The sequence below is a fragment of the Oncorhynchus clarkii genome, chromosome 2 (assembly GCF_045791955.1).
Source record: "Oncorhynchus clarkii lewisi isolate Uvic-CL-2024 chromosome 2, UVic_Ocla_1.0, whole genome shotgun sequence".
Taxonomy (NCBI): domain Eukaryota; kingdom Metazoa; phylum Chordata; class Actinopteri; order Salmoniformes; family Salmonidae; genus Oncorhynchus; species Oncorhynchus clarkii.
Window position 1 is genome coordinate 73,781,263 of NC_092148.1, and position 17,540 is coordinate 73,798,802.

General features: G+C 39.6%; 1 protein-coding gene across 2 annotated transcripts in view; it reads left to right on the top strand.

Moving 5' to 3' along the window:
- Window positions 1–17,540, top strand: part of LOC139373513 (furin (paired basic amino acid cleaving enzyme) b) — a 191,034-nt gene that overhangs the window by 138,944 nt on the left and 34,550 nt on the right. For both annotated transcript variants that reach the window (XM_071114111.1, XM_071114120.1), the window contains exon 7: window positions 17,307–17,395. In XM_071114111.1, coding sequence (XP_070970212.1) covers window positions 17,307–17,395 — 89 coding nt within the window. The remainder of the gene's footprint in view (window positions 1–17,306; window positions 17,396–17,540) is intronic.

The following is a 17,540-nucleotide window of genomic DNA, read 5'->3' on the forward strand; positions in this document are numbered from 1 at the left end:
GTGTATCTGGCTATACTTCATTCCATAGGCTGTAGGCTTGTTCATTTAGCTGACAAGATATGCTTATACAGTGCCTTGCAAAAGTATTCGGCCCCCTTGAACTTTGCGACCTTTTGCCACATTTCAGGCTTCAAACATAAATATATAAAACTGTATTTTTTTGTGAAGAATCAACAACAAGTGGGACACAATCATGAAGTGGAACGACATTTATTGGATATTTCAAACTTTTTTAACAAATCAAAAACTGAAAAATTGGGCGTGCAAAATTATTCAGCCCCCTTAAGTTAATACTTTGTAGCGCCACCTTTTGCTGCGATTACAGCTATAAGTCGCTTGGGTTATGTCTCTATCAGTTTTGCACATCGAGAGACTGAATTTTTTTCCCCATTCCTCCTTGCAAAACAGCTCGAGCTCAGTGAGGTTGGATGGAGAGCATTTGTGAACAGCAGTTTTCAGTTCTTTCCACAGATTCTCGATTGGATTCAGGTCTGGACTTTGACTTGGCCATTCTAACACCTGGATATGTTTGTTTTTGAACCATTCCATTGTAGATTTTGCTTTATGTTTTGGATCATTGTCTTGTTGGAAGACAAATCTCCGTCCCAGTCTCAGGTCTTCTGCAGACTACATCAGGTTTTCTTCCAGAATGGTCCTGTATTTGGCTCCATCCATCTTCCCATCAATTTTAACCATCTTCCCTGTCCCTGCTGAAGAAAAGCAGGCCCAAACCATGATGCTGCCACCACCATGTTTGACAGTGGGGATGGTGTGTTCAGGGTGATGAGCTGTGTTGCTTTTACGCCAAACATAACGTTTTGCATTGTTGCCAAAAAGTTTAATTTTGGTTTCATCTGACCAGAGCACCTTCTTCCACATGTTTGGTGTGTCTCCCAGGTGGCTTGTGGCAAACTTTAAACAACACTTTTTATGGATATCTTTAAGAAATGGCTTTCTTATTGCCACTCTTCCATAAAGGCCAGATTTGTGCAATATACGACTGATTGTTGTCCTATGGACAGAGTCTCCCACCTCAGCTGTAGATCTCTGCAGTTCATCCAGAGTGATCATGGGCCTCTTGGCTGCATCTCTGATCAGTCTTCTCCTTGTATGACCTGAAAGTTTAGAGGGACGGCCAGGTCTTGGTAGATTTGCAGTGGTCTGATACTCATTCCATTTCAATATGTTCGCTTGCATAGTGCTCCTTGGGAAGTTTAAAGCTTGGGAAATATTTTTGTATCCAAATCCGGCTTTAAACTTCTTCACAACAGTATCTCGGACCTGCCTGGTGTGTTCCTTGTTCTTCATGATAATCTCTGCGCTTTTAACGGACCTCTGAGACTATCACAGTGCAGGTGCATTTATACGGAGACTTGATTACACACAGGTGGATTGTATTTATCATCATTAGTCATTTAGGTCAACATTGGATCATTCAGAGATCCTCACTGAACTTCTGGAGAGAGTTTGCTGCACTGAAAGTAAAGGGGCTGAATAATTTTGCACGCCCAATTTTTCAGTTTTTGATTTGTTAAAAAAGTTTGAAATATCCAATAAATGTCGTTCCACTTCATGATTGTGTCCCACTTGTTGTTGATTCTTCACAAAAAAATACAGTTTTATATTTTTGTGTTTGAAGCCTGAAATGTGGCAAAAGGTCGCAAAGTTCAAGGGGGCCGAATACTTTCGCAAGGCACTGTAAAGGGACATTTTTGGCATACTTTGACGGATTTAATCGGGAAAAATACCCAAATGTTTATGGGACATATAGGAGTGCCAACAGAGAAGCTTGTCAAAGCTAATGAATGTTTTATATTTTATTTCTGCGTTTTGTGTAGCGCCGGCTACCGCAAAATCTGTTGTTTAGGTATTTTGGTAGATAGGTATTTTGGTATTTTAGGTATTCTGTTATTTTGGGGGGGGGGGGTGCATGCTATCAGATAATAGCTTCTCATGCTTTCGCCAAAAAGCATTTTACAAATCTGACTTGGTGGCTAGATTCACAACGAGTGTAGCTTTAATTCAGTACCTTGCATGTGTGTTTTAATGAAAGTTTGAGTTTTATCGAAAACTATAGTTGGCGCTCTGAAATTTCCGCTGATTGATGTTCCTGCACTGGGATTAGATTCTGCATCATCCTTAAGAGGTTGAAAAAATTCCAATTTACAATGACGGCCTACCCGGACGACACAGGCCAAATCTGGCCAAACCCGGACGACACAGGGCCAATTGTGCGCTGCCCTTGCTCAACACCGAGGTAAAGCCAGTTTCAGGTTGGATATTCGACGGATATTCGCTTGTCGTTTTCCTTACGTCCACCAACAGCAGTTAGGGACCGTCAACGTTTTTACATTAATTTTTCCAAATGTAAAATTTCAATAGCTCCTTGATCATGTGACCTAGGAACTTCAAACAAGGTTCAGAATGTCCACTGACTACCCTTCTATATTGCACACCCTTTAGTTTGTCCAAAATTTTACATTTCATGTGAGATGAAAATGGACAAACTAAAGGGTGTGCAATGTGTAGGCCCACTGAGTGGACATTCTGAACCTTGTTTGAAGTCACTCGGTCACATGACCAAGGAGCTATTGAAATTCTAAATGTTGAAAAATTCATGTAAAATCTTGTGAGATGAAAATGGACAAACTAAAGGGTAATATAGAAGGGTAGTCAGTGGACGTTCTGGACCTGGTTTGAGTCAAGTAGGTCACATGACCAATGAGCTATTGAAATTTGAATGTAAAAAAAAGTTTGTACTTTGTTTACGCTCCCTAACTAATTGAACTAGGAATACACAATCCTGTTCACATTTCCACATGTTTATTAGCTTTGGAAAGCAAATTAATGTCCAAATCGTGAAAATAAGACCTGCGCAATTTTTCCAACATAATGACACTTATTTGGAGTTTGTTGCTCAAGTGGTTTGAAAGCTATTGAGGTTTGAAAACGCGAATATCCGCCGAATATCCAACTTGAAACTGTCTTTACCTCGGTTTGCTCAACTGCAGAATGGCAGTTTCTTACACCTTGCTGGCTCGGGGATTCTAACCAGCGACCTTTCGGTTACTGGCCCAACGCTCTTAATTGCGGAGTATGTGCCTAATTTGATCAGCTGAGAAATAAATATAGAATCAGCTGGGATCCTCCTCTTTTTAGTGGCAACCATCAAAACTTTGCTCTCAGATGGGGTTGCATATAGAAATGTCTGGGCTTATATGAACACCTATTTCACTCCATGCATCAACCACTGTTTGAGGAGCATGCAGCATGAATGAACCAACAGATCGCCTAGGCCTATGCGTTCTGTCCCGGACTCATGGATATAAAGTTTGGAGTGTGGAAAAAGGTAACCAGTCCACCCAGTATGCATACTAATACAGTCCACACTCAAAGACGATTATTAGAATTTGTTTAATTTTAGAGTATAGGCTAGACCAATTAAATTACCAAAGACATCTTAAGTAATATGTGGTAGGCCATGTATCGTATAACGGCACAATCATTATTTTAATTCAATTTGTTTTCTGGCTTGGGCTCATATAGGCCTCTGCATACTCACTAATATGGTATGGGTGTTTTGAAATAATGGCTGCCCATTTCATTGTGTTAGGCTTTGAAACAACATCCACAATAAGCATGTCTTGTTTCCACTCAGTTTAAACTTTTTTTGTTCAAATTGATTGATCACAGTGAGGTGAGTTTAAGAGCACAATATTGTTTTGATAATAAGTGTTTGATGCGATTTTCAATTGGATTTGCATTGATATCAGAGTTAGAGGGACAATAGAGCCCTGAGTATCAGGCCATTAGCAACCTGTTGGTCTTTAGCGAGTTGGGTATGAGAAGAGATTATGTGACTCAACAGATACGAGGAATTTTACTACGGACATGACTCGTGACTGCCGGTGTGGCGGTAATATGATCACCGCAACAGCCCCAGTTAAGACAACATAATAATTCCGCGCTGAGCGTTCGATTAAAAAAAACACGTTCATTTGACCAGCGCTGTTGCTGATTCTACAGGATTAGTATTGAAAACGTGACTAGCGGTCAGGAGAACAAGTAATAAAAGGGCTGTAGATCATTTAGAAAACATTTAAATTAATATAGTAACAGTAAAACAGTTGTTTGCTGGGTAGTTAGCTGAAATTCACTACGATTGGGTTTATTTTCCACTTTGATGGCAAACTTTCTGTACTGCTACCATTCACTCCCAGTCATTTTTGCTCCAGCTCTAGTCCAATGAATTTGTTTATTTTCTAACTCTTCTGCATGGAATTATTAGTTGTCTTAACCTTTGTTATCTTCAACCTAGGACCCAACCAGGACGTGTGGAATTACTGGATCCTCCAACAATAATAAGTGTTTTTATAATTAGCCCCAGCAGTGTTTCCTATTATGTGGATGGACAACGTCCAGGGAAAGGCATGAAAGTGTGTGAGCCTCCTAATCAGATAGCTGCACTGTAATCAGGAAGAGATCTTAATGTCTGATGTAATGACCTATGTGAAATGCCAACGCTTGCTCTGTTCCCTCAGATTGCATTCTGATCCCATTGCACCAGGTCCTGAAACAAGGGCAGGCTGCAGAAGAATACAGACATTTTAATGATCACACAGTAATGATCTCGTCTTTCAGCTGACTGACTTTTGCCCAGAGGGACTAAAGTCATTAAAAGTTAGACTAGGTTTTTATTATCAACGTCTTGTATGGAGAGGGGTAGGTACTAGGTAGTTGCTAAAGTACAATTCCACGTTAACAATTTCACGTTACACTTTGACTCAACATTTTTCACTTTAAAATATATGCCAAACAAAAAACATTATTTCAAAGTTTAACAAACCATACAATTCTATGCACAATAACTACTTTTAACAATTTACACAAAACATTTCAGAAAAACACATTTACAGGAAGACCACGTTTTCCAAACAACTCACTTAAATACAGTATCTGCAGAAAGAATGGGGTGTCAGCTATGACATGAGATCTTGAGTTTTATATTTTTTGAACTACAGTAGGTGAAGTTGATTTACATCCAGTAACGGAATTACGTTAACAGAATTACGTCATGGATCCCTGATCTGTACTATAATTATAGACATGAATATAATTATCTTCATGGTGAAGTATCCTGAATAGGTAAGAATATATATGGGGTGGCAGGGTAGCCTAGTAGTTAGAGCATTGGACCAGTAACCAAAAGGTTGCAAATCCCCGAGCTGACGAGGTTGTTCTGCCCCTGAACAGGCAGTTAACCCACTGTTCCTAGGCTGTCATTGAAAATAAGAATTTGTTCTTAACTGACTTGCCTAGTTAAATAAAGGTTAAAAAAAAATACAATATCCTTTGCATATGTGGGTATATTTACTCTACACACTAGCTATTATACTAATGAGCCCTACCACCAAACAAGACCAGATTTGGTTGGTCCAGATCAAATCTGAACCAATCATAAACATATATGTTTCACAAGTTTGGACATCACAGTACAGTACAGTACACTAGGTGTCATGGTAGGTGTCAGTAAGAGCCGGGAGAGGTGACATAAACAGGTAGCCTAGCGGTTAAGAACATTGGGCCAAGCGAAAAGTTACTGGCCCACAAATATCCTACCCCCCCCCCCCCAAAAAAATGTTAACCTCCCCTGTTATTGTAATGGTGAGAGGTCAGCATGCCTTGGGTATATGATATTTGTGCAAATGAACTTTTCACTCATCATTATTCACGATTCATTCCGGACTATCCGTAATCATAGTAGCATCCACATTAATGTAGAAGTGTTAAGAAACATATTTTATTATTATTTACAATAAATTGACTCCAAAATGACTCAATACATTGTTTACCATTCATTTGTGTGCTCAGCCCCCTCCCCTACTCCCTGTTCACCCATGACTGCCTGGCCATGCACGCCTCCAACTCAATCATCAAGTTTGCAGACGACACAACAGTAGTGGGCTTGATTACCAACAACGACGAGACAGCCTACATGGAAGAGGTGAGGGCACTCGGAGTGTGGTGTCAGGAAAACAACCTCTCACTCAACATCAACAAAGGAGATGATCGTGGACTTCAGGAAACAACAGAGGGAGTACCCCCCTGTCCACATCGATGGGATAGCAGTGGAGAAGGTGGAAAGTTTTAAGTGCACATCACAGACAAACAGACAGTGTGGTGAAGAAGGCGCAACAGCGTCTCTTCAACCTCAGGAGGCTGAAGAAATTTGGCTTGTCACCTAAAACCCTCACAAACTTTTACAAATGCACAATTGAGAACATCCTGTGGGCTGTATCACCGCCAAAAAGATCATCAAGGACAAAAACCACCCGAGCCACTGCCTGTTCACTCCGCTACCATCCAGAAGGTGAGGTCAGTACAGGTGCATCAAAGCTGTTACTGAGAGATTGAAAAACAGCTTCTATGTCAAGGTCATAAGACTGTTAAACAGCCATCACTAACACAGAGAGGCTGCTGCCTACAAACAGACTTTAAATCGTTGGCCACTTTAGTAAATGGATCACTAATCACTTTCATAATGCCACTTTAATAATGTTTACATATCTTGCATTACTCATCTCATATGTCCTGTATATATGTATATACTGTATTTTATATCATCTATTGCATCTTACCTATGCTGCTCGGTCATCGCTCATCCATATATTTATAAACTCAGCAAAAAAAGAAACGTCCCTTTTTCAGCACCCTGTCTTTCAAAGATAATTCGTAAAAATCCAAACAACTTCACAAATCTTCATTGTAAATGGTTTAAACACTGTTTCCCATGCTTGTTCAATGAACCATAAACAATTAAGGAACATGCACCTGTGGAACGGTCGTTAAGACACTAACAGCTTACATACGATAGGCAATTAAGGTCACAGTTATGAAAACTTAGGCGTCCTAAGTTTTCATAACTGTGACCTTAATTGCCTATCGTATGTAAGCTGTTAGTGAGAGGCTTTTCTACTGACTCTGAAAAACACCAACGTGAATGTGTCTTAGGCATGCTGCAAAGAGGCATGAGGACTGCAGATGTGGCCAGGGAAATAAATTGCAATGTCCATACTGTGAGATGCCTAAGACAGCGCTACAGGGAGACAGGACGGACAGCTGATCGTCCTCGCCGTAGCAGACTACGTGTAACAACACTTGCACAGGATCAGTACATTCGAACCTCACACCTGCGGGACAGGTACAGGATGGTAACAACAACTGCCCGAGTTACACCAGAAATGCACAATCCCTCCATCAGTGCTCAGACGGTCTGCAATAGGCTGAGAGAGGCTGGGACCTGTTGGATCGCAGAGTGAGGGCTAGGGCCATTCCCCCCAGAAATGTTTGGGAACTTGCAGGTGCCTTGGTGGATAAGTGGGGTAACATCTCACAGCAAGAACTGGTCATTCTGGTGCAGTCCATGAGGAGGAGATGCACTGCAGTACCTAATGCAGCTAATGGCCACACCAGATAGTGACTGTTACTTTTGATTTTGACCCCCCCTTTGTTCAGGGACACATTATTCAATTTCTGTTAGTCACATGTCTGTAGAACTTGTTCAGTTTATGTCTCAGTTGTTGAATCTTGTTATGTTCATACAAATATTTACGCATGTTAAGTTTGCTGAAAATAAACGCAGTTGACAGTGAGAGGACGTTTCTTTTTTTGCTGAGTTTATGTATACATTCTTATTCCATCCCTTTACTTAGATTTGTGTGTATTAGGTAGTTGTTGTGGAATTGTTAGATTACTTGTTAGATATTACTGCACTCTCGGAAGTAGAAGCACAAGCATTTCGCTACACTCGCAATACCATCTGCTAACCATGTGTATGTGACCAATAAGATTTGATTTGATTTGATTCTATTGGGCACAAAATAATCTGAAACACAACCAAAACAAACACCAAATACATCCAACAAGTTTGTAGTCACAAGCTTGATGGGAAAATGGGACCAAATACTAAACTTTTGAATAATTTAATACACCTAAGTGAATTTTTCCCAGTACTTTTGGTCCCCTAAAATGTACAAAACATTTCTAAATTGTTCACCCGATATGGATGAAAATACCTTCAAATTAAAGCTGACAGTGTTCACATTGTATCATTTCACATCCAAAGAGCTGGAGTACAGGGCCAAAACAACAAAACATTTTAACCATATTTTTGATCAGAAATCAAACCATTTGCTTATTCCAAATGTTTGGTTGGAGAATGTATAGATAGATAGATTTTCTCAAATATAGATTCTTAACTTACATTTGACACCCAATTTGACATGCTCATATGAACTTCACATGCTGGTGCTCATGGATTATTTTAGATGGAAATGCACTAAAGCATTGTGTTTTTGAATAATGAAAGGTCAAAATTTGCTTCATGAATGCATGACCCTAGGGTGGCAACACATACATTCTAAGTGATTTCAATTCAACTTCAACTTCAAAAATAAGGTCTGTGTGGAAAGTGGCATAGAGAGAGAGAGCGGAGAGAGATGACTCAAGTAGCGGAGTAAACTATAAAAATGGATGGTACACGCAGTGTAAAACATTTAACAAACCAAACATTCAAGTACCGTTATAGAAGGTAACAAAAAAAACAATATCGGCCAGCCCGAGAGTGTGTCGTGTCTGGACTACCATTAAATGTGAAGACTTATTTATATCAAATCACTTCTCTAGATTTAATTAAATTTAATTAATTAATGAATTGTGTTAAAGGAATTAAATTACTCTATGTTTTAATATCCAATTAAAATTAAACACTCTGTCCATTCATAAGGACTTGTAAGACCCTTATTCTATAATAATAGACAGAGCCCAGTCTCAAAGTCAAACAGCAGAGTTTATTCTCGAGAGTACTGCCCACGATACAGGTTACCACAGGTTATAAACTGAAAATGACGTCATTAGTTCCAGCACCAACCCGTGCCTTCTCCGTTCCAGTACAAAGGCTGTATCTCAAGCCTTCCCACATCTGTCTCCCTACCAATTTAATATAATTTACGAGTCAAGGTTTTCTCGTGTAGATAAGCATTCTAGCCAGTCTGATTCATTTGTACCAAGGAACAGACAGTCATTGTTCTAACTCTTGACCACATTCACACACATTATATTCAGTACTGGGATCAAGAAAGAAAACTCATACATTTACAGCAACATAATAGTATTCTGATTAGTACATATACAGTAACATAATAGTATGCGGATTAGTACATATACAGTAACAATAGTATTCTGATTAGTCAGTCCTGATTGTAATGTATACATAATTAGTCATCGTTGATAAAAATTCCCTTAACATCATGTAAACATGAATTAACTAGGAAGTCGGGGCACCACGGAAAATGTTGAGATTACAAAGTTAGAATTTTCAGATATTCAGATATTTTAATATCTGTTCAATTAGTCTTCTATTAATGAATTATTAATTGTTACCTCATTAGTCTCATTCCAAATGTCATAAAATTATTGGTTATCTGCACGAATCCTAGTTTCCATAATGAATCAGAAATATACAAATTGGCTTAATTATTTATTTACTAACTAAATAATCACAGAAATATATCACAAACAAACAGTAGATCTTGGTTACTAACAATGATACAAAGAATAAGTCCCTAGCGGTCTCCGCCGATATGACGGCTTGGTAGACAAAGGAAAGGGGTGGGGACTGAGAAAGAGCGGGAAAGACAAAATGGATTCACTACACACAGTCTCTAATTATATTAATTGAAATGCTAATCCTTTGCACATGAACGGCCGCTCATTTGAGGTTAATTGCAATGTATATATTTACGCCCGTATGCCGTTGTTGTCTCTCTGTTGAAAACACTCAATCGTCCTGTAGAGTTCATCAGAGTCTCTGGTTAACTTCCCAGAAGTCACAATGTCTTTCATTGTTGTAGGGGTTTAGAATGGATACTTCAGAGAACCATTTGGAAATGTTCTCATAGATTAGATGCTTCGGCGATTGTCGGTTTTCTCGTTCTAGACTTACGTAATTTCTAGCTGCAGACTAGTAATTATACGTCTAAGATTTGCTAATTCTGTAGTGATCAATAGTCTCAGAGTTTAACCATTTCCAGCCGTGTAGCCAAACTACAGCTGTATGGTCTCCGTGGCCAATAGAATTGTAACCATTCCAACTTGGGGACTCTTACGTCTTTTCACAAATAGTTTCATGTTTAATCACATACGTTTCACAATATTTAGATGTAAACCTGACAGCTGGAATATGTACATTTTAAGAGATACAGTTATGTGTGTTTCCTGTCCTTCATGAGATCACCAAATGAAACACACTCGACATGACTGTCCCTTAAGTGTCCACGGACCATTCCCACATTCTCAAAAGTAGAAATATTGTTTAGTTCTACCATTTTGGGGATTAGGAGTTTTGAACTAAGAGAAGCTCTTTGTTCTGGTAGACTCTTTCAATACTGCATGGCAGTTTCTACCAGCCCAGGGCACATCATGACAAGTGTGTGCATGATGCCCAAACGGCATGCCAGCAGAAAAGTAGGGCTGAGAGATGCGATGAACTGCCGTCCTTACATCACCTGTCTCTTTACACAAGACACAGCTCATATAATTGATGAAGGACACAGTAAATAATTAATTCATATCAATATTATCCCATATCGCTCTCTGATGGCCTGCATTCAGAGACCGTCCATCATAGTTTTAGAGAGTACCATGTCCTTCAGGTTTCACTTCACATTTGTTTGTAATGTGGCCTTTCTTGAGGTTATTCCAGTTTGTCAATATCTAAAAGATTAGATATATTTGTACTGCCTCTCAATGAAAGCTCTGTCACCACAGTACTGTAGAGATATGAAACACTACACATTACATATTTATTCCACAACACCAAGTGTTAGCCTGGTGTGTTGGTGGGAGTGAATGCCCTGTTATTTTTTTTATTTTTTTATTTAACCTTTATTTAACTAGGCAAGTCAGTTAGGAACACATTCTTATTTACAATGATGGCTTAGGAACAGTGGGTTAATTGCCTTGTTCTGGGGCAGAACAACAGATTTTTACCTTGTCAGCTCAGGGATTCAATCTAGCAAACTTCTACTGGCCCAATGCTCAAACCACTTGGCTACCTGACACCCCAGGCTACCTTCTCCATTCTGTTAGAGTGGAGAAGACCCAGCTAGCACATAACGTTCTGAGAACGATATGTTTCATAGAGCTTGGTGAGATCGTGTTTGTCCTGTGGTTATTTTGCATACAACTTTCCCACAACTTTCTAGGAATTGTACAGGATAGTCGCTTGGCTTTGGAACATTCTCAGCACATTTAAGGAACTTGACAACAAAAAAACTTTATTTTCTTGATATTTCATTACTTTAACAGAACATTTCCTTAAAGTTCAAACATGATTATATTTAATTTATATTTGGTAATGTTCTAGGAACGTTCTCCAACTGGTTTGACATAAGGAAAGTTCTCAAGTAGTTCTGAGAGTGTTATGAAATAACATTCTTTGGTGGGAATTTCAGTACTTCAGCATAACGTTTCCCACAGGTTTCCTCATGTTTTTATTTCAAGTAATGTTCTCAAATTGTTCTGAGAACATTAAGAAACGTTCTTCTGTGGGAATTTCAGTACTTCCACAGAACATTCCACAAAAGTTCCAATGTGGTTCTATTTAATGTCAGATTTGACTACATTCTAGGAATGTTTAAAAAAATGGTGTGACTGAAGCGATGTTCTCAGAATGTTCAGACAATGTATGGTTGTCTTTTATGTCAATTGTTGCCAATATTCTGGGAATATTTCCAGAAATGTTAACATCAATTAGCTTTAAATTAACAACAATTCGTTTCAAATTCTGTTCTCAGAACTTACCATAAAAACCACAAGATTAACAAAATATTGTAACGTTAGGAAAACGTTCTAAGAATGTTATTTAAAAACATACTGTACAGTGTACTCTGAACAAAAATATAAACGTAACATGTAAAGTGCTGTTCCTATATTTCATGAGCTGAAATAAAAGACAAAAGCTGAAGAACATTCGAACATCCAGGTATTTTCCACAGGTGCTGGAGTTATAGACAAACTCGTGGAAAACAGAAAGGAAAACGCTGCACACTTCTGCTTATGCTCCCAGGTGGTATTTATTTACAACAATGTTTCGACCCTTAGGTCTTCATCAGGCATCCATATCCCAGGTGAGGGTGGAAGCTCCAACAATTTTCTCTTCAGAGGAGACTTTTTCAGCACCACCTGTTTTTTAAACATTCCTAGATTTAAGTTAGCATAATTAGGAGCCATAGTGTTCCCCATCGCTGTCCCTTTGTTCTAGAGGAAAAAGTCTCCTCTGAAGAGAAAATAGTTGGAGGTTAGTATTAGTTCAGCCAAGTCCACAGTACAATTGGTGCTGGGAAGAGCATTAGGGGGACGTTCATTGAGGTAGAACTTGAGGGTCTCAAGGCCGCCCTGATGGGGGATGTTAGTATATAGACTGGTAACATTTGAGATTGACTGTGTTTTTCTGTAATGGGGTTGCTTTCATCCACGTCCACTTATTAAAAGCCTCCCTATAAGTCAATTCAGTCGCATGAGAAGAATATGCAGCTCTGATGCTTCTTATCAGTAACAGACCATGGACCTCACACAAAGGTTTAAGGAAAGGCAATTGGTAAACATGCCAACACAGTTAGAAAGTCTGGGGCTTCTCCATCTGTCGGAGGCCTGCCACAGGCGCTGGGAGCAACGGGCTCAAGTTATCCTGCCTCTCACCCATCAATAAAGGGTTATCCGAATACTGAGAAGCGTGAGAGTGTGCAGACTTCCTCGTCCTTGTCGCCAACCGTGATTCTGGGCAGCTCCATGGTAAGAAATGTGACCGTTCCTGGTGCAAAAACAATGTCTTATCCCGAAGCTCGAGTAAATGACATTACTCAGCTGCTCCTGAATACACTACATCAGGACATGGACATCGATTCTATCTTAGTCCATGTGGGTTTGAATTACATTATGAAGGGCAGTTCTGAAAAGTTGAAACCCATCATATCTGTCCCTCTGCCATCTCTGAATCGCGGGATTGAACGCTTTATCAGGATTCTCTCTTTTCACAACGGGCTATGTGATTATTGCAGCTCAATGGGTGTAAGTTTTGTTGACAATTTCAAAACCTTTTGGAAACAAAACACGTTTTATAAGGAGGATGGGATCCACCCAAATAATTTGGGATCCTGGATCCTTTCACAGCACTATAAGGCTGCGTTGAGACAATGACTTATCAATGACTCAAGCCCAGCTCAGCTAATCACTACCATTGTGACACAGAGTTGTCATAATGCTTCAGCAAATGTACATTACACCAGGGGCGTCAGTAGACACAATGTAAGTAACCTAATTTACAGTGCCTTGCGAAAGTATTCGGCCCCCTTGAACTTTGCGACCTTTTGCCACATTTCAGGCTTCAAACATAAAGATATAAAACTGTATTTTTTTGTGAAGAATCAACAACAAGTGGGACACAATCATTAAGTGGAACGACATTTATTGGATATTTCAAACTTTTTTAACAAATCAAAAACTGAAAAATTGGGCGTGCAAAATTATTCAGCCCCTTTACTTTCAGTGCAGCAAACTCTCTCCAGAAGTTCAGTGAGGATCTTTGAATGATCCAATGTTGACCTAAATGACTAATGATGATAAATACAATCCACCTGTGTGTAATCAAGTCTCCGTATAAATGCACCTGCACTGTGATAGTCTCAGAGGTCCGTTAAAAGCGCAGAGAGCATCATGAAGAACAAGGAACACACCAGGCAGGTCCGAGATACTGTTGTGAAGAAGTTTAAAGCCGGATTTGGATACAAAAAGATTTCCCAAGCTTTAAACATCTCAAGGAGCACTGTGCAAGCGATAATATTGAAATGGAAGGAGTATCAGACCACTGCAAATCTACCAAGACCTGGCCGTCCCTCTAAACTTTCAGCTCATACAAGGAGAAGACTGATCAGAGATGCAGCCAAGAGGCCCATGATCACTCTGGATGAACTGCAGAGATCTACAGCTGAGGTGGGAGACTCTGTCCATAGGAAAACAATCAGTCGTATATTGCACAAATCTGGCCTTTATGGAAGAGTGGCAAGAAGAAAGCCATTTCTTAAAGATATCCATAAAAAGTGTTGTTTAAAGTTTGCCACAAGCCACCTGGGAGACACACCAAACATGTGGAAGAAGGTGCTCTGGTCAGATGAAACCAAAATTGAACTTTTTGGCAACAATGCAAAACGTTATGTTTGGCGTAAAAGCAACACAGCTGAACACACCATCCCCACTGTCAAACATGGTGGTGGCAGCATCATGGTTTGGGCCTGCTTTTCTTCAGCAGGGACAGGGAAGATGGTTAAAATTGATGGGAAGATGGATGGAGCCAAATACAGGACCATTCTGGAAGAAAACCTGATGGAGTCTGCAAAAGACCTGAGACTGGGACGGAGATTTGTCTTCCAACAAGACAATGATCCAAAACATAAAGTAAAATCTACAATGGAATGGTTCAAAAATAAACATATCCAGGTGTTAGAATGGCCAAGTCAAAGTCCAGACCTGAATCCAATCGAGAATCTGTGGAAAGAACTGAAAACTGCTGTTCACAAATGCTCTCCATCCAACCTCACTGAGCTCGAGCTGTTTTGCAAGGAGGAATGGGAAAAAAATTCAGTCTCTCGACGTGCAAAACTGATAGAGACATACCCCAAGCGACTTACAGCTGTAATCGCAGCAAAAGGTGGCGCTACAAAGTATTAACTTAAGGGGGCTGAATAATTTTGCACGCCCAATTTTTCAGTTTTTGATTTGTTAAAAAAGTTTGAAATATCCAATAAATGTCGTTCCACTTCATGATTGTGTCCCACTTGTTGTTGATTCTTCGCAAAAAAATACAGTTTTATATCTTTATGTTTGAAGCCTGAAATGTGGCAAAAGGTCGCAAAGTTCAAGGGGGCCGAATACTTTCGCAAGGCACTGTATGTCCCTTTAACTGCCCTGAATCCCTCTACTGATTCTACAGCTATTGTATGCAGTAATTCTGTGCCTATGAACCAGAGTTATACTGTTAGCACTGAGCCGATGGGCCCTAGGAGGAAGTCCACTGTGAGCAGCTCTCCCTGCTCTAACATAAAGAACATGAGCACATCTACTGCTGCTACATTCCCCAGTAAGGCCTTCAGACTGTTTAACATCCACCACTAACATTGAGTGGCTGCTGCCAACACACTGACTCAACTCCAGCCACTTTAATAATGGGAATTTATGTAAAATATATCACTAGCCACTTTAAACAATGCTACTTAATATAATGTTTACATACCCTACATTACTCATCTCATATGTATATACTGTACTCTATATCATATACTGCATCTTTATGTAATACATGTATCACTAGCCACTTTAAACTATGCCACTTTGTTTACATACCCTACATTACTCATCTCCTATGTATATACTGTACTCGATACCATCTACTGCATCTTGCCTATGCCGTTCTGTAACATCACTCATTCATATAGCTTTATGTACATATTCTTTATCCCTTTACACTTGTGTGTATAAGGTAGTAGTTTTGGAATTGTTAGGTTAGATTACTCATTGGTTATTACTGTATTGTCGGAACTAGAAGCATAAGCATTTCGCTACACTCGCATTAACATCTGCTAACCATGTGTATGTGACAAATACATTTGATTTGATTTGATTTGAAAACAAGTAAGCATCCCAGAAGAAAAGTTGTGCACAAATTTGTTTACATCCCCATTAGTGAGCAATTTATTCTTTATAATCCATCCACCTGACAGGTGTGGAATATCAAGAAGCTAATTAACAACACAATACCACAGATGTTTCAAGTTTTGAAGGAGCGTGCAATTTGCATGCTGACTGTAGGGATATCCACCAGAGCAGTTCCCAGAGAATTGAATGTTCATTTGTCTAACATAAACTGTGTTTAGGAGTATTTCTGTCTGTAATAAAGTCCTATTGCAGGGGAAAACTAATTCTGATTGGCTGGGCCTGGCTCCCCAGTGAGTGGGCCAGGCTACCAAGTGGGTGGGCCTATGCCTTCCCAGGCCCCTGCCCAGTCATGTGAAATCCATAGCTGAAGGCCTAATTCATTTATTTCAATTGACTGATTTCTTTATATGAACTGTAACTCAGCAAAACCATTGAAATTGTTGCGTGTTGCGTTTATATTTTTATTCAGTATACATTCCGTTCTGAGAACATGAAGAAAACGTTCCATAAAAAAACACAAGAAAACTTTAGTAATGTTCAGAAAATGTCTCAAGAATGTTTTTTAAAAACATATACTGTACATTCCGTTCTCAGCATCAACAGAACTCTCTCTATCCTCTATCTTGTTAAGTGTGTTCAGGTGTGTTGGCCGCATCCACTAATTGGCCACTCTTAATGAGTGCTTGTTTCCTTTGAAATGGGGTCTGTTTGAATAGACTATAATGAACCGTTTTGTATGCGTAAAAAAACATGGCATGTTAGCTCCATCCTGGTGGCACATCCCTAATTCCATGGATAGAGAACAAACGATCATAGGTTCAAATCTCGCTGATGCCGTGTCACAATAAAAAAAATTGTGTTTGCATCATTAATGCCTAAGCAAATTCATTTCCATGTGTCATACTGTATCTGTGCTTGGAGTTGAAAAAAAAGTTAATCCAAAATAAGCTAGCAGTGTTATTGAAAGTCTAATTGAAGCATTCAATAAGGTATCATTTTTATTTCAGTTATCAGAACCAATGGGAAACCAAAAACATACTTCCAAGGTTCCGAATGTGCTAGCTGGGGACCTTGTATAGAACTTTTGTCCTTCCACCCAGGTTCATGTTATTCATTCCCAGTCTCTGTGCAAAGGGGAATTGGTAGTTATAGACAAATTGGACACAAGTTCTTGGTAGAGAATGTATTCATGGTCTTTTTCCCTTCCTTTCTGTCCAGTGGGGAGTGTTTACCTGCGATTGCTTATTATAGGTCCTTCAGCAGCATTGGCCCTCCATGTGCTTTTCGTCTATTCGTTGGTGTGCTGCTGTGTATTTTTAGCAGTCGTTCTGGGAGGTATTGTTTTTGAGGAGCCCTGCACTGTTCAGGGTGGTTGAGATGAGAGGAGTGTTTTTGGTTATAAATCCTAACTGCTCTCTTCTCTCTCTCTCTTTTTGTCTGTCTCTCTTTCACTTCCTCTCTCTCTTTCGCTCTCTCTGTCTCCGTGTCTCTCTCTTTCTCTTTGTCTCTCTCTTTTTCTGTATCTCTCGCTCATCTAGACATGGAACACGGTGTGCTGGAGAGGTTGCTGCAGCCGCCAACAACAACGTATGTGGGGTGGGCGTGGCATACAACACCAAAATTGGAGGTGAATGAGGCATGCTGTAATTGAAGAAGGCTTTGCCAATGGCCAACAATGATTGGTTGACTTGGGTCTACTTTCAGTTGAACCGGAGTCATGTTCAGTAGAACATGACTTGCTATCCGTCACTTCTGAATATTTACCAACTTTT